We start from the raw sequence: 17902 nt of genomic DNA on the forward strand, positions 1-17902 counted from the left end.
CTCTATGTGACTCTATATGACTCCCCCTGTTTTGCCCAAAGATGTGTGGCTTATATAGAAAACGCATACAGGGTCGTTTGGGTTCGGACTGATACGTGACTCATTTAAAAAGACAGCTGTGTTGATGGAAGGGTCACGTAATTTGAATAGCCGGATAATTAGCTGTCTTCCGTGCATACAATAAACAGCGCGTTATCCGCCGTATGTTGAAATGGGTTCGTGGCGTATTACTCGACGTTAATAAAAATACAGATGCCACGTAAACACAACATAACATACGAGAAATGTGACGTCAGATACAGTGGTGTCAAAAGGCGCTGTGTGCTAATGTTACTGCGAGCGCTAACGGAATTTGCTGAACAAGACCTGCTGGTAATGCAATCGAAACGTATTTATTGAGCAAGTGTTTTGCGAACAGGATAGAGTTTAAAGGTTCCAATTAAAAGATGATTGTGATTCGGCGAAAATCAAAAGCGTTTATTCTTGTTGTTCTATTTATTATGACGAGTTGTTACGTCGCATTGAGGCTACAATTTGAATCTTTGCGACTTCGTGTTAAACGAGACGAGAGGTTGGATCAAAGGGTAAGTTTAAACGTATAATATTGCTTAGTTCATTAGCAGGCAAATTACCATCAATTAAATTCACAAAAACGGCCCATATTTTGCCAAGCGCCTGGTAAAGGTTTCTCAAACCATTTTGTTACAATTTTCAAGTGGCTCTTGTCAACAAGTTTGGAGAGATGCCAATACGAAATCCAAATAGTATTGGGTTCACTACCCATGGTTTGAGAAGCCCCAACCTAAACTTTACCTTGATCTATTTAATTTACTGTGCATTAATTGTGGCTAATTTTGATTTTAAATGTTGTATAATATACTTCTTTTGGAAATAGCAATGTCGAAACTGGCAAAACTGCCCATGCAACAAATTAAATTTAATGTATTGAAAAATGTAATAGCTGAAATCACAGTTGTTGGCATATAGTGCAACACATGTATCTTGGCTATAGCATTTCCTGCATTTGAAGTCACAGTTGAAGGCATATAAGGGATATGTCTTGGCTATTGGTTGTAAGCTAAGTTGTCACTTTCCGCCTATTGGAAAGTCTTGGCGCCAACAAAGAGACTGTAAAAAAGTTTAATAAGTAATATTTGTGTGGTGTGGATAATAATCCTAATGGGGCCTTTTGCAAACAACGGCTATGACGAGTTATTTATTGACTTCCTCGGTTCCCCGAGAACCTGATGTTGGTAAAATTGGAAATAACTGGACATGCAAAGAATGAAACAGAACAATGGCCACTACAACTCGTTACACCAGTAGTTCTCAATCCTTTACACTTGGTACGGACTTGGAAAGATTTACGGCAAACTTGACTTGTTAAAAACAGTTTTCTCCATTTATATTGTATCGCGACACTCTTGGAAAACCAAAACGACGAACCAACTACGTCGTGACTCTTTAGGAATTTCTGCGTTACATCCAGAGCAGCCTTTTCCTCGTCTCAGAGCAGTTGATTGCTCTTGGTATTATTATTTTTTTTCGACATTTTTCACCGAACGGCCGATATTCAATTGTTTTAACTAACATTAAGAACTTGTTTCGTTTACAGGAACTTATTACGGTCGATTCAACAAGCAAACTTGCAAAAACCTTGATTTCCACAAACACCGTCAACTCCACACTAGTTTCAATCAAGCACGGTGATATTCCAAAAGTGTTGGTTTCAACTTTAAACGACCCGTACTGGGAAGTAAAGGCCAGATTCGCTCGAAGGAGAGCAAAGGTTGACGATGTGTGTGCGCGTTACAACCCGGGTTTCAAGCAAGTTCAGTTCAACAACACCCGTATCGGTGAGTGACGTCATCCTTTCACACATCAAAACTTGGTTAGTTGCAAACGACACGTGACATTGGTTTGTAATGGCGTCTGCATGGACGGCTGGGTGGCCAGCGATGCGGAAAGGAAAATATGGACATAATGCGAATTAACCTGGGATTTTAGCTTTAATTTTGATAACATTATGGTAGCTACCTGTGCTACTTCTGAACATGATCTTTTGTTTGAGAATGGCAAACTAAGTAGATTGGCAAACAGACGGATCTAATTTGCACTAAACATTGTTGGAACTAAAACACAGTACAAATAAGAACGTCTGTGGACAACACAGGTTACAAGTGCCTAAACTTAACGACGCCCACAATGTAAATGGCATTCCTGTATAACCTACTGCCAACCGATTGCGGCTTTTGTATTGAGTTAATACTCAGGGCTGCACCCACAGCATGCTGGAAACACAGCAAGTTGTGGATGATCAACGCTTACAAGATACGACTTTGTGTAATGTTGCTTCCTATTATTTCAGTAATTATGGCTGCTTTATCACTCTAAATGTGTGTGGATTATTGCCCACAGTTTAGTATACGTGTGGGCATTGCTGTAATATTGCATAATTATTCCCAAAGATAAAGAGAACAGTATATTAACACTAAATACACAGTTTCGTTTTAACGAGCATTCACCAAGCCATTTTGACATGCATGTGCATTCCCCACCAAAACTGTGGCGACGAATCCAGATATTTGTCATCAGAGCCACATAGTGTATGCAGTGAATACTAAGAAAACCGTTACTGTATCTTTGAAAGAGTGTGATTACTCTGCATTCAGTCAAGCACATTAAACCGCTTGGTGGTTTAAAGGCACTTTCTTCCAAGGACAATTACGCCATTGTTATAGATAGGGGAGACAGTATTAATGTAAGAATGTTGATACACAGCGGCGACAAAATGTTATGAATTATTCATGTATTCGCCGAAATGTGAGCAACACTTAATTTTGCGTGGCAGTGTATACCTTCCACCCCTAATATACAAGAACATAAGGTTTTTATTATATTGTGATGCGTCACGTTTTGTCCGCATGCATTATTGGGTTTGATGGAAGGTTTGAATTTGACCGCCAACTTTTGTTGAACAATGCGGAAAAATTTTGGATCGTTTTGCACAAAATGTTGTGGAGATTTTGTATATTCTAGTCAAGTGAATCAAACAAAACACAAATAACCCCAACATTCTTTAAATAAGGCCAGTATTCAGCAATGAAAATATATATTTCGGCCTTAGGACATTATCAGTATTCTCATGCAAATAAAATAAAAAATAAATATATTTAAACCTTCGTAACTTTGGTGGTATTCTTGCTGCCAGGTCAATGTGAATTTAAAAGAACTGCAAAAATTAAAAGTACTGTGGCGTGCTTGCTCTTTATTCGTAGTCAATAGAATGATGCGTACATGGCGTGACACATGGCACGTGAGAGAATCGCACGAAAAAGGCAAACACGCACCGAAACCAACGCAACCCGCGACGGCACATCCTTACAACATATTATGTCGCTACATTACTCCCCCCCAGAAGCGGGTTTTGCACTTTTTGGAGGTCGGCCTCGTTTTTTAGGCTTTGGTGTAAGAACTGGCTGTGTTGCATCAATAAAGGCCGGCTTAAGGCGATCAATGGAGACTGTTTGCCGAGTTCCAGAAATATCTAACACAAAATATTTGTCGTTGCGCGTTACAACATGAAAAGGTCCCTGATATGGTGAATTTAAAGGAGGACGGTATCCATCTTTACGAACAAACACATACTCGCAAGTAAAAAGCAAATCAGGAACAAAAGTACGATAAGTTCGATGGCGGGACATTGGTACAGGTAGAACACGGGAAACGGTTTTAAGAAATTGCGAGAGTTCAACGGCAGTGGTGGTGTGCGGAATGCAATCACCCAGTACAGCGATCGGTTCGCCATATACCAGCTCAGCGCTGGAGGATTGAAGATCATCTTTCGGCATGGCCCTGATTCCCAGCAACACCCATGGCATCTCATCTATCCAATTTGAAGAGTTGAGTCTGGCCATTAAGGAACTTTTTAAGTGTCGGTGAAAACGTTCCACAAGACCATTTGCCTGAGGGCGGAAAGCTGTTGTGCAGTTGCGCTTTATACCAATAACGTTGGTAACAGTCGCCCACAGATGCGATGTAAATTGCGAACCTCTATCGGAGGTAACTTGAGATGGAACGCCAAATCGGGCTATCCAATGGTGGATAAGAGCACGTGCGCAAGTTTCTGTGGTAGCATCGGGCATAGGTATAGCCTCAGGCCACCTAGTAAACCGATCAACGATTGTGAATAAGTATTTGTTACCTTGGCATTGTGGAAGAGGCCCCACAATGTCAACGTTGATGTGTTGAAAACGGCTTGCAGCTGTAGGATAATGCTTCAATGGTGCACGCGTGTGTCTGCCAACTTTTGCCTTCTGGCAAGCATTGCACTGTTGAGCCCATGTGCGAACTTGCTTATTCATGCCATGCCAGACAAATTTACTTGATACCAGCTTCTGTGTGGTTCGAACAGAAGGATGCGCCAACCCGTGAATCACGTCAAATACACGACGTTTCCATGGTTGTGGAATGATTGGTCGAGGGGAACCGGTTGACATGTCACATAAGAGCGTTAAACCGGGTTCAAACTTTATGTCTTGAAGCTTTAACTTGGTAAACGCTGTGCGGTATGCTTGTACTTCGTGGCTTTGCTGAGCAGCAGCGAGGGCGTTGTAATCAAGGTCAAGATGTGCTTGGTCTGCAGAGGCAATGTACGACCGGGACAATGCATCTGCAACAACATTTTGTTTCCCCTCGATGTGTCTAACATCCGTTGTAAATTCGGATATAGCAGTTAAATGGCGTTGCTGTCGAGCAGAAAGAGGTTCTGACCGCTTCTTCAGAGCGAATGTTAAAGGCTTGTGATCAGTGTACGCGGTGAACGTGCGACCTTCAAGAAAATAGCGAAAGTGGCGAACAGAAAGGTGCAACGTCAAGAGTTCACGATCAAAAGTGCTGTACTTTGTTTCTGCGGGTCGCAGATGCTTGCTAAAGAAAGCCAACGGCTTCCAAATTCCATTGATTTGCTGCTCCAATACCGCGCCAATAGCTTTATCCGACGCATCGATGGTTAATGCCGTTGGAGCCCGTGGTTGCGGATGGCACAAAATGGTTGCACGTTGCAGAGCCATTTTTGCGTTTGCAAAGGAGGCATTTAATTCAGGTGTCCACTGCAGCTGTAAATTTTTACCAGAAAATTGTTTATAGATTGGGGACATGATTTTAGCAGCTGCAGGAATGAAGCGATGATAAAAATTAATCATACCAGCAAACTCTTGTAGGCCCTTAATCGTAGTTGGGGGCGGAAAACGTTGAATGGCTAAAACTTTGTCAGGAAGTGGCTGTGCACCGTTGCAATCAATTCGATGTCCCAGAAAATCAATTTGCGTTTTTCCGAAAACGCATTTATTCACGTTAAGGACAAGGCCATTGTCTGCAAGTCGTTGAAATAGTTGTTTGAGATGTGTGCGGTGAACCTTTAACGAGGAACTCGCAACCAGTATATCATCTAGGTAAACAAAGGTAAAATCCAATGATTGACAAACAGAATCCATAAGTCTTTGAAAAGCTTGAGCAGCGTTCTTTAATCCAAAAGGCATGCGAAGGAACTCAAATAAACCAAAGGGGGTGATGACGGCTGTCTTTGGAATGTCGGTTTTAGCAACTGGCACCTGGTGGTATCCGCGCACTAAATCAATTTTTGAAAACACTTTTGCTCCATCAAGCCGAGAACTAAAGTCCTGAATGTGCGGTATATTGTAACGGTCTGGTATTGTGGCAGCATTCAGACGGCGATAATCACCACACGGTCGCCAATCACCGGAGGATTTCGGCACCATATGTAATGGTGATGCCCATGGACTGGAAGATCTGCGAATAATACCCAGTTGCAACATTTTAGAAAACTCGCGTTTTGCTATTTGCAATTTTTCTGGCGACAAGCGTCGTGCTTTTGCGTGAACTGGTGGACCGTCAGTTGGAATATAGTGTTCTACCTGATGTTTTGGCGTTGCTGCGGAGAACTTGGGAGTAGTTATGGAAGGAAACTGCGTTAGCAATCGTGCGTAAATGTTGTTACTTGTCGAAAGTGCGTTGAGTTGCATTGGTGAGTGATTGGTGCAATGAAGTGGTGCACTCGCAAAGGAACGAGCGTTTAACAAGCATTTGTGCCTTAGGTCGACAAGCAAGGAATTTGCGCGCAGGAAATCTGCTCCGAGAAGCGGCCTGGGCACGTGGGCTAAAACAAACTTCCAAGAAAACTTGCCGGCAACTAAATCGAGCGAAATTGTTTTTGTGCCAAATGTTTTAATGGCGCTCCCATTAGCGGCTATAAGCTTGAAATCGTTGCATTGACGCAAGCGATCCCTACTGGAAGCCGGATAAACGCTAACTTCTGCTCCAGTGTCGACCAAAAATTGTTGTTGTGAATTACTGTCCCATAGAAAAAACAAATTCTTGTGAACGCCGGCCGCTGCTGCAGTTAACAACGGCCGGCCTTTAAGTTTTCCTGATAAGCACAAGGTTGCTGGCATTTAAGGGCACGGTCGCCAAAGCGTTGGTGATAAAAACAGAAACCGTTCTTACGTGATTGCTGCGCAGGTCTTGCTGAAGGCATCTCACGCTTGCGGACTTTTGAAACAAAAAATTGCTCGCTGTTTCTTGCCTTCCAAAGTACGTCGGCACGTTGTGCTAATTGCCTTGGTTCGACCAACGTCTCTTTTGTCAACACGAGCCGAATTTCTTCTGGCAAGGTTCGAAGAAAAATGTAGTGAAACAAAAAACATGGCTTATGACCGGCCATCAGGGACAACATTTCATCCATGAGCTGCGATGGTGATCGGTCTCCAAGCTCGGTAATGTTAAGCAATCGTGCAGCTCTTTCATACTCCGTAAGTCCAAATGTTCTAAGCAAGCGTTCCTTGATTGCTGCGTATTTGTTCTGCTCAGGCGGACTTTCAAGTAGATCCAAAAGACGGCTTGCTGTTAGTTGGTCCAATGCTGACACCACATAATAATACTGCGTTCTATCGCAAGATATTTTGCGTAGCGTAAATTGTGCTTCGGTTTGTTGAAACCACACTCGGGGTTGTTCAGTCCAGAACGTGGGTAGTTTCAAAGAAACAGCAGTGTGTAGTACTTCTTCTTGATCCTGCATTGTCCAAAAAATATCGTTTCTTGACGCTCGGGGTCACCAAAATGTGGCGTGCTTGCTCTTTATTCGTAGTCAATAGAATGATGCGTACATGGCGTGACACATGACACGTGAGAGAATCGCACGAAAAAGGCAAACACGCACCGAAACCAACGCAACCCGCGACGGCACATCCTTACAACATATTATGTCGCTACAGTACGTAACTTTTGTGCCATCAGAAGAGAACAGTTCATTTAAAGTTAGTGACTCTTTGTATTGCGAACGATGGCCAAAAAACACCGCTTTTTTTATTCAAAAACACAAGATCGTTTACAGTTGCATGATTTTAATACAGGGAAAGTTATGAAACGGACGATTGTGAGTTTAAACAAACACGCGGTGTTGTGCTACACCTTGAAGTCAGGAAGTTCGAGTTGGAATGATGTTTTCTGGCACTTGCGCGAACCCGAGGTAGCAGACAAAATCCCATTTTTCGAACGAGCCGTGTTCGGGAATCTGAGATATTATGAGAATTTGACGCAACAAGAAAGAATTGACCTGTACACGGTGAATTTATGAAGAATCTTGTTGTGTTAAAGTAATAAATTATGCTGTGATTTTTCCTTGAAAGCATTCGAGTCATATATTACTACAAAAAAGGTCTACCGGCAATAATATTTATGAGTATAACGTTTCGGTTGCTTTGCAGTAGCCTTCATCAGGATGTAGTTTTCAAAATGAGCAAAACAGCCCAGTTTTTGCGCCACGAAATTTGATCGCGCTGTTTTGTACGTTTATACGATTCCAGTCATAATTTTAAAAAGCCACTTAAACATGGAAAATAAAGCTAAATAGATAAATCTCAAATGTAGTATATAAGCAAAATCTTCACTCATCACCTGTATCGTGCAACCAAGGTCACAAGGTCATGTCTGTTTTTCAGCATCCTGATGCACTCCGGATGATGTCTGTGCGCCACCCATTCGCTCGTCTTATATCGGGTTGGGAGGACAAGTTTACCAAGTTGTATTATTATAACCGCTGGTTTGACAAATTTCCACTCATGAAAAATTATCCCAACCTACAGGGAAGTTGGAACAGGTGAGAGTTTATTGAAATATTTTTTGTTGTTCCCGAACCCAACATATTTTAACTACCACGCATTCAACTTTTATTGTCAACCACTTTCAGCAAATCAAGATCGCCTTTAGTTACAGTGCGAAGCCAAAATCCTACCGCTCGCATTAAAACATTTAATATACTTTTTGAAGAGCATACATGTTTTGATTGGCAGTTGTGTGAGTTTTTGCTGAAATAATGAACTTGTCACTTTTATCCAAATGTCAGAAAGTAGATACGTATCGTCATTTGCAACTTGTCGGGTAATTGTTATTCCCTTGTATAGCTACGTACATTGATTGAACGATCCTCTGCCTTGTCATGCAATGGCATGCAACACTTCTACATTGGTAGTAGTTAATCGATTCAAACCAAACGTGTTATTTCCAGACGAGGGCCGTTCATGGAGTGGGAATCTTTCATGCAATACGTGGCCGACCACGGAATGAACTCAAGTAACCTCGACGACCACTTTAACCCGACCTCATGTGACCCCTGTTCGTTTTCCTTTGACGTCATCGTGAAGGCGGAGACATTTGAAAAAAGCGCTGACTGGATTCTCAAGGAGAAACTCAACTACGCCACTATGCGGAAGTTAAATAGAGCCGCGTCTCATTCGAAACCGGAAGAAAAAATTCGCATAATGTTCACGAAACTGGGGAGGGAAACAGTTGAAAAGTTAATGCGGATTTACGAGAAGGAAATGGAACTTTTCGGGTACACATTTGACGTGGTTACCATGACAGCAGGAGGATGGGAGGACTAATACCACGAGGAAACAATTCAAACGTATGGGAGTGTGGAGGCAAGATTGGATTGAATGAAAGGTGCAAAATGTCAAACATTTTACTGCATTTTTTATATATAGGAGAAATTAGTTTACGCAATAAAAATTTTACTGTGTCAGGGGTTGGGAAATATATTTTTTAATATGCCGTCATAGGGTTATTTACGTTTTCTTGGTTGTAAACTTTACCCTCAAAGAGTAACTTTTTTCGAAACGTTTGCGTATTTTTATACATAACTATAACAAAATGAAATGTAGGTATGTTTAAAGGTCTTTTACTCGTATATTTAATTGCTGTACGTTGGACTTCGTGCAAAGATATTTTCTATCCTGCCTTAGACCGACCACACGCTGATGTTTGGGTTGTTATATGCACGTCAATGTGTGTTTAAATGTTTGTTGTCACCTATTGCCTTCAAGTTGTGGCCGTTCGGTCCAAATGTAGATATTGCCCAGGAAGAACTGTGGGCTCCTTCGAATATAACTGATCTATCCGTTGTTTTTCAAATATATTTTTACTTGCGATAAAAGAATAACGAAGGAGAAAAAAAATCACAACACATGACGTCACGGTATTTCGATGTTCAAAGCGCACACAAGCGAGTCTTGGGATATTAACAATTTTTTTCCAAGATTATTTTCGGAAGTTTGTAGTTTCCGCTTGAGATCCGTCGACGCCATGCCCTCTTTTTGTGAGTTTGAGGCCACAGAAGCGACCGCTTCAAGTCCACTCAAAACTTCAGAAAGTTTTTTTTCGTTGTCCATTCCCGCTGTTAAATCTCTTATTTCGTCGAGTTTGTTTGCAATAACTTGAATATAAACATTCTCTTGTAATTTTCCTTCCGCTGTCGTCAGATCTTCAAATTCAGTTGGGATTTTCGTGGCTTCCTGATAAGAAAAAGACGATTTAACGAGGTATCTCACACGGTGTGAATCACACCTAATCCAAGCATATATCCTACATGGTCAAAACGCAGAAGTTTTTTTATGGAAAGCAAATAACAAATCAGTTACTTTTATTATGCACATAGTATGTTCCTCTGGGGAATATGTAGAAGGCTTTATCTATTATTACATAAAACGTGTCAGCGACAGAGGTGGGTATAACAAGCACAGGGCGTGCCAAAAATCAACCTTAAATTCGGTAACACATACGTTTGCCACGTGACAGATAGCGCACAACAAATATGACACACATCACCGTTTTACTTCAAGCAAATATCGCCGTTACGGATCACAAGTATTATTCACATGGTTCTACTGTGCGAAATTTATAACTCGATCACTTTAAACGCAAGCTTAAACGTTTTGATTGTTACAAAATATTTTGTCGCATCCAGAAATAACATGTGATCGTACCTCCGTTAAATCATGCCCAGTGTGGTGATCATTTGGAGGCAGAAAAACATTAAAAGTTGTTTGTTTCAATAAAGTTGGATCACAATCTGTTAGAGCTTGTCGGATAAGCTTTCCTCTCTGTGTTTGTTCAAAGGAGTCCTTTGCAGAAATCTGTGAATCCAAATTATTTTAGCAAATTTTATTCAAAGGCTAGTTGAATAGCAGACGAAACGTGGGTGAATAAAATGTTTACTAGTACAGATCAATCAAAATACAATATCCCTAGGCCTGGTAACAACATACTATTTTAACAAATTTTCCCAGTTTAACATTTTATGTGCAAAAAAATACAATGTGTCATTGCAAGAATTGATAATTATAGTTTTGAATATTTTTGAGCAAAATCATTTACCTCAAACTGTGGAAACTCGATTCTGTGCATTACCCTGATTTTCGCTTTGCACCCAACTTTTTTGGAACCTCTTTGTCTCCTTTTCCTCGCTGAAGGACTCAAGGGATTTTCATTCTAAAATTAACTCAAAAATAAAAAAGGCAATGAAAATAAACTACGTCCAAATACCGGTTTTAACTTTCTTGACTCATTTTTAACCCTGTTGTAGTCTTTTCCATGTTGACAAAGAAGTTGTTTGTGTTGAATTATGATAAATGGCATTAACATATTATCCCATCGGACTTTGCATTTTGAAACATCTAAAAATAGTTTTAAAATTGGGTGTAATGTATGTTGTTAGAGTGTTATCCAATCTTTCCCACCAAACTTTTCATTGCTATAGTAGATGAATCTCGATTTTGTTGAAGATTGAAATTCTTCAATTACTTTTTCTGCTTCTTCAAATGATTTTACATTCTAAGAAGAAATAATTTGGCAAAGTTGTAGACATGGCCACTAAAAACCATAGAATCACTTTATACCTTCACAATTAATGGGGATAAAAAAGATTCATTTCTTTCAAAGTTGCTTTCGTCCTAAAAGGATTTCTTGCTGCATTTATTTAAGCACCATTGTATTACAATACAGAACACTGTGTGACCCATGGTTTTCAAATTACTCATTTAATTGATTTTATGTAGACAGCGGCAAAACACACAGACTAGAACTTAATTCAACCAAAATCGCACAAGTGGTTTTAAAGATTCTTTTAAAAAAATTTTAAAGATTTTTTACCTACCTGTTCATTTAGATGATTCAGAGATTTTGGAAACCTAACACAATACATAAGTTCTGCGACAATTTCTGCTTTAGTAAACAACGCTTTTTTAATATCTTTGCTTGCATGTGTTCGGTAGTATAGGGTGTCCACTTTAAGCTACAAAAATATAAAACCATCTACATTTACAATATGGATCAAAACTGTTCTATTTTGCTGTTTCTACTTGCCTAGTATTGGTGTCTAACTTGCTCATACAAGTAAACATAGCATTAGTTCAGGGCACAGAGGTACACAAGGATTTTTTTGATATTTCACACAAAATTTGTTTAAAATAGCTGTACATAACAGTAACAGAATCAAGGGTTTCTACCTGATATTGTGGATATCGTTCCACTTTTAATAGAGACAATGAATGAGCACCTTTTATAGAGTTTTGCTTCCTAAATGATTGTCTTTGAAACCCTGGAATGTAGGTTTCCCTTGCAAGGATAACATACGGTGTGCTTGTGTTGTCCCAGTATATCTTTTTGTTATTGGCCTCTACAAAATAATTACATGTATGTTACCACATTTATGAAAACATGTATTTTTTAGGGTGAAGTGAAAAAATAAATTATGAATTTTGTGTTTGCAAAAACCTATCCCAGTGTTAATTGCACTTACCATATGTAAAAGTGTAAATCTTAACAAGTTGTGTGTTAAGTGATTCTGCAATTTCCTCCAAGCTCAATACTGCCTCTTCCATTGAAGAAATCCACTGCAGGGATAATGAATTCTATTGAAACCATTTTTTTAAAAATCTATTCCCTTTTACCTTTTCAGATTGCGCACAATCCTTGGTTGGAAAATGATCAGCCGATATTTCTACTTGAATTTTACTGAAAATAATAAACAGCAGTTAAACCAGACCAGTTCCATAATTGTGGCAGAATGTAGCCTCCAGCTTGACATTGTCATAATACCAGTGACACCAATTTATCAAGAGTGAAGTTTAATTATTATAAACAAGAAAACAGTTATACCAGTGTTAAAATATATGCTAGAGTGTGTTTCTAAGGTCATTATGGTTACAGTGCAATCATAACTGGATCCCTTGTTATACTGCCAGAGTCTTTGGAGCCCGCAAGTCCATAAATTCTTGTTTTTGTTCCAGTAATTGGATCGCCAATTTACTTACTTTTCATCATTCAACAGCGCATGTTGTGTCTGCAAAACTGATCCATTGACAATCCCTTCATTCTTTTTGTAGCAACACCTGGAATATTAAAGAAGTTACTGCAAAAAAACCTTGAACTAATCATATTTAAATTTACTTTGCCGCCACTTGTTTGTTCTTTTGGTTGGGTGCTGCCACACAAATCAGACATTGTCCCTCATTTCTTAGCAAATTGTCCATTTTACTGGAAAGCCAGCGAAAAACATTAACACAGAAGTCAATTTCAGGCTATAATTGAAGCAAAAGTTGCTGTTTGTACAAGATATGATTAGTTTTAGTGAGATCGGTAAAACGCAAGCAAAGTCATTAAGCTTGTTTTCGTTAGTTACCAACAAAAAGCATAGGCCGCAAAATTGTTGTGTGCTTTTGTGCAAAATAGACCAACTTTATATAGCTACTCTTACAGAAAATGTATTTAAGATTGCTTAAAAACACAGACAACAATAATAAAAAAAACTTTTACCGAAAAAAGTTTCCTTCTGTCATTTCGGCGAAATTTTTTTTTATATCAACGAAATATATTTCACGCATGACTGAACACAACTTCAACGGATTTACCAAAAACAAAACACAATTATATGCACAAATTAGAACATAATGACCATTCAAAAACATCAATGTAACTTTGGCACACCTCCATGATCAATTCAGACTATTTTGTTTTCACAAAATGTATATACTGAGGCAGCAATACTTGTTAATTTCAATGCGAACTTACACGCAGTGTTCATGAAAACCAGACTGTTGCAAGATCCCAGCCATCACAATCTGCATACAAATTATACTAAAATAAATGTATATGTGTTATAAATGAAGTTAATTTTAACGTTACAGTCGCAGGGAAAAAATGTAGTTTAACTCCTGGCAGTAACAGGAACAAACAGCACTTTTGTATAATACATGCAACCAACCTGAGACTGCGGGTACGTTTGTTGGCACACCTCGATCAGATGTTGAAAATCGGTCCCGATACTGCTATGGTGGTGATCCGCATGCCGAGAGACCAAGTCGTTCGTACCAAGAGCCAGAATGATAAAATCAACTGACCCGAACCTTTTCCCGTACATGAGTTCCTCCGCTCCATGGTGCAGTGTTCCCCCTGGAATAGAAATAGCACTTAACGTAAAAAGTTCACTATTCGACGATACCACCTGGGGGCAGACAATGTTCCTCCCGTTGCTGTCGGTCACCAACAACACGGAAGGAAGTGGTGACCCCTCAGCACGGAGGTAACATGTCTGCTTTCCGGAAACTCCAACTTTATATTTCTTGGGCGGCGTTCTTCTTCCCATCGTCGATTGCGTCTTCGGTTTTTCGTCGTTACACACAGCAGTGTCGTTGGTGGTTGAGAAATTTACGTAATGAGCTCTTCGGGTACGAATGGTTTCACACGGTTGCGGCTTCGATCTTTCGTAGTTATTCACACGTAGCCAGTTGATAAACAGCAGTTTTCTGTGAATAAAAATGATAGGTTTATGTGAAATGCGACGGATCTTAATTGGTTGCTGAACCATACTTTTTTTTTATTAACAGTACAAACCAAACCTGACGGCTTCTTATTTTGTATTTTCTGACAGATTACTGAATTGTAACTATTTTCTTAACGCTTCACTGCCAAGAATTTTGATCAGGTTTTTAGCTTGTCATGCACTTAGGACACCTTGGCTGATGGTACCATTCGCCCACCTCAAATGCAATTAAGTGATAAACTGCCGTCTTAACCAATTTATCGTCAGTCAATCTTCTCCTACGGGCCCGTAAAGGTTTCAAATGTTTGCCTGTGCAAGGGCCTTGTGGCCAGCCTATACGCGTAAAGGGCTCTATGCCGTCATAGCCGGTGACCTGCAGTTAAGTTCATTTCGTTGGGAAACTTGAAAACTGTTGGGATTTTAACTTATACCGCGTTCATCTGCATGCTCCAGACAAGCTCTGTGCAAAATTAAAAAAAATCCTACGGCCCGGAAAGGTTTCAAATGTTCGCCTGTACGAGAGGCTTTGTGGCCAGCCTATACGCGCGTAAAGGGCTCTATGCCGTCATAGCCGGTGACCTGCAGTTAAGTTCATTTCGTTGGGAAACTTGAAAACTGTTGGGATTTTAACTTATACCGCGTTCATCTGCATGCTCCAGGCAAGCTCTGTGCAAAATTTGAAAAAATCTCACGTCCCGGAAAGGTTTCAAATGTTCGCCTATATCAAGTGACTTCTTCATCTTATGCTTTGTGCAAAGTTCGCATCCAAATTCGTGTTGCTTTGTGCAAAAGTTCGCATCCAAATTCGTATTGCTGCCTCAGTATATATATTTTGTGAAAAAAAATAGTAAGAATTGATCACGGAGGGGTGCCAAAGTGACATTGATGTTTTTGAATGGTCATTATGTTCTAATTTGTGCATGTACTTGTGTTTTGTTTATCTTAATTCTGTTAAAGTTGTGTTCAGTCATGCGTGAAATATATTTCGTTGAAAAAAAAAAAATTTGCCGCGGTTAGGCAGGCAGGATGGTCGTGCGCTTTAACTTAATAACTTAACTGATGAACACTTCCTGGAAAGTGTTCGACACTTGTCAGCGTGCAACAATATTGCAGGCATTCGTACCATGTTAAAACTGGCATATGTGGTCATTTTGCTCTTAAACATAGCGCTTTAAAAACCGCATCTGAAATGCCTGAGGTGTATAGCATTGCAACACGCGGACAGAATACCTTACCATGTCTTGTGAATTGGTTGTAGAGGTAAATTGTTTGGAATACATAAATAAAACAGCATGAAATTGCAGTCTTAGTTAGCCAGATGTTACGGGATGAGGCTTTTCGAAAAGTTTATACAATGGTGTTTAGACATAAACTTGTCAGCTTACATGCAGAAGTGCTTTGTGCCTAATCAGACAGCAGTAGTACATTCAGGAACAGCCCAGCTTATGAGTATTTAATAGTAAATGGAGAGGCGTTTATCAAAATAACTTGTGCCTCTTTTTCAAGGATAGTTAATAAAAAGAGGAAAATTGTCTTGAAATGTCAGCAACTGAAGGAAAGGTGCCGGTGAATGGGGTTGAAATTCATTACGAAAAAGTTGGACATGGAGACCACGTTGTGCTGCTTATGCCAGGGGCAATGGGCAAGTCCATATGGATGTATATAATTTTAACGTTACTCCGGTATTTTTCACCCAAATATGCAAGTGTTACGTGTGGTATTTATGATAATTCAGAGTTTCGTGATATTGGCCACTTCGTTGCAAAAAAAACGAAAAATATGAAATGTCAATAACTTACCAAAACCACCTAAGAGTGGGTACCACCACCCATCCCACCATAGTCCATCCGCAATACACTGCTTTTTCCAATAGTTAACTGCATACAGGGCCACTGTTTCGGCCTAGTAGATTAGATTGTAGCAATGGCTTTGTCTGCAGCTACGTTATTGGCTCCATTGCTTTCCTTTTTTAATTTTCTTACAATGATAAAAGTAAAACAAGCATATATTTTCAAGGCACCACAAGAGAGCACTTTGGCCCACAACTCGAGAATTTGAACCGGGACAAACTCACAATCATTGCAATAGACCCACGAGGTTTAGGCAAGTCGAGGCCTCCTGATAGAGACACGCCACCAGATTTTCTTTACCGCGATGCACATGACGCAGCTGGGTTAATGCAGGTGTTTGAAAAACTTCGTTGTGGCAATAAACTATCATAAAAATATATTTTTTTTGTATGAAGTAAAAGTAAATTTTGCGACATTGCACTTTTCATCCGAAGGCTTTAGGATTCGAAAATTATTCATTGGTTGGTTGGAGTGATGGGGGTAACTCGGCTGCCATCTTGGCTGCGAAATATCCCGACCGGGTTAAAAAAATATTCATCTGGGGCGCAAACTCGTATATGACAGATGAAGACAGTGCAGTTATAAAAGGTAAAATGGTCTAATCTGTAGAGCACAAAGTATAAGCAATGGTTACTCTAAAACCCTGTTGCCACGTGCTCGTTAGAATAACAGCACATCAGGATATTCTGGATATGTATGTTTTTAGGAGTTCTGGATCAAGTTTCAGGAATTCCCCTCTCGGGTAAACCCCTCAGCGAGCTAGAAGGGTCAGAGTACACGGTGGCGGTAACAAAAGAGTGGTCAACGTGTATGCTTAAACTGGCAGAAAACAAAGATGAAAATGGCGAGGCAGATCTCTTCAGAAACGTACGCCTGTTGTTTTTTAATTAAATTACGCACTACTAGCTGTATGGTTAACATAGTGTTGCAGACTATTATCCACACAAGATATGAAATCAAATAATTTATCTTATATACCCACGTTTTAGGCAAAATAAAAATTTTATCAAGCAGACATTGACTGTTATTGTCAAAGTTAAAAAACGACAACAACGTGTTCCATTATGCGAACATCAAAATAATAATTGTTTAATGTGAAAATTTTGTTTCTATGCCGGACAGGAGTTGCCGAAGATTAAGGCGGAAACTCTGGTTGCTCACGGAACAGCTGATGAATATGTTCCATTTTTCCATGCTGAATATCTTCGCAAACATATAAAAAATGCCAGGTGGTCATAAGGCTTACAAATGTACTGCACGCACACAACAACTATGTGTGACCTAAGTAAATTTATTGCCCGATTTATAGAAACTATTGTCAAATTTTTCTAAAGATCTTTTGGTTAATTGTAAGATTTTGTAGGTTTTGACTTTTACATTTATCGCAGTTACCTTTAATATTTTATTTATCGCAGTTACCTTTAATATGCTTCACAGACTCAAAGCTTGGGAAAATGGAAATCACGACCTTCATCTTAAGGATCCTGCAAAGTTCAATGCAATGGTTGAAGAATTTGTGTGCACTTGAAAAGTTCATCTCGTATAACCATTAAATGTACCTTCGATTACACTTAAAAAACTTGTGTGGCAAAATAAATGACAAATAGTAAAATGCAATTGTTGGCTACTTGTCAAATATAATTTCAGCTCTTACTGCGTTTTTACTCCAATAAAAATAAGGGCCATTGCAAGATAAATTGGTAATGTCAATGCGCCATATTTTGGGATAAACATGTTTTTACCTGCTCCATACCAGAAGGTTTTTAAAAACCTAAAGGCTGATCACAGTAACTGTGCTGTCTTCAGCGAAGTTTTATTACGTCATCACAACAGGCCGCAGGTACATTATAAAAGAACGAAAAGTCACTTTACATAT

At 39.5% G+C, this 17902-nt stretch overlaps 4 protein-coding genes across 5 annotated transcripts; 2 read left to right on the plus strand and 2 right to left on the minus strand.

The window, feature by feature from the left end:
- The first annotated feature begins 1297 nt into the window (after positions 1-1297).
- Positions 1298-8961, plus strand: LOC145914675 (carbohydrate sulfotransferase 11-like). Its single transcript, XM_083002491.1, has 5 exons — positions 1298-1369; positions 1616-1856; positions 7431-7642; positions 8019-8176; positions 8585-8961. The coding sequence occupies exons 1-5, from the start codon at positions 1298-1300 to the stop codon at positions 8958-8960; spliced, it is 1059 nt and encodes a 352-aa protein (XP_082858617.1). The 3' UTR covers position 8961.
- On the minus strand, positions 6422-7096 carry LOC145913731 (uncharacterized). The gene has a single exon (XM_083001477.1). The coding sequence runs from the start codon at positions 7094-7096 to the stop codon at positions 6422-6424; it is 675 nt and encodes a 224-aa protein (XP_082857603.1).
- A 74-nt stretch (positions 8962-9035) lies between the features above and the next one.
- LOC145913240 (uncharacterized) lies at positions 9036-12952 on the minus strand. Of its 2 annotated transcripts, XM_083000831.1 has the most exons (12): positions 12805-12952; positions 12669-12746; positions 12306-12369; positions 12155-12248; positions 11862-12031; positions 11510-11647; positions 11253-11306; positions 11094-11187; positions 10900-11030; positions 10732-10845; positions 10341-10490; positions 9036-9869 (listed from the first exon to the last, which is right to left on the minus strand). In XM_083000831.1, exons 1-12 carry the CDS (start codon positions 12885-12887, stop codon positions 9549-9551), a joined length of 1491 nt encoding a protein of 496 aa, XP_082856957.1. In that variant the 5' UTR covers positions 12888-12952; the 3' UTR covers positions 9036-9548. The 2 variants fall into 2 exon arrangements, with proteins under 2 accessions (XP_082856957.1, XP_082856958.1); XM_083000832.1 differs by lacking the exon at positions 11253-11306.
- A 2727-nt stretch (positions 12953-15679) lies between these two features.
- On the plus strand, positions 15680-17588 carry LOC145913347 (serine hydrolase BPHL-like). Its single transcript, XM_083000968.1, has 6 exons — positions 15680-15818; positions 16193-16359; positions 16461-16614; positions 16733-16893; positions 17149-17255; positions 17464-17588. Exons 1-6 carry the CDS (start codon positions 15716-15718, stop codon positions 17552-17554), a joined length of 783 nt encoding a protein of 260 aa, XP_082857094.1. The 5' UTR covers positions 15680-15715; the 3' UTR covers positions 17555-17588.
- Positions 17589-17902: the final 314 nt, after the last annotated feature.

This window comes from Ascidia mentula, chromosome 9 (genome assembly GCF_947561715.1).
Source record: "Ascidia mentula chromosome 9, kaAscMent1.1, whole genome shotgun sequence".
NCBI lineage: Eukaryota > Metazoa > Chordata > Ascidiacea > Phlebobranchia > Ascidiidae > Ascidia > Ascidia mentula.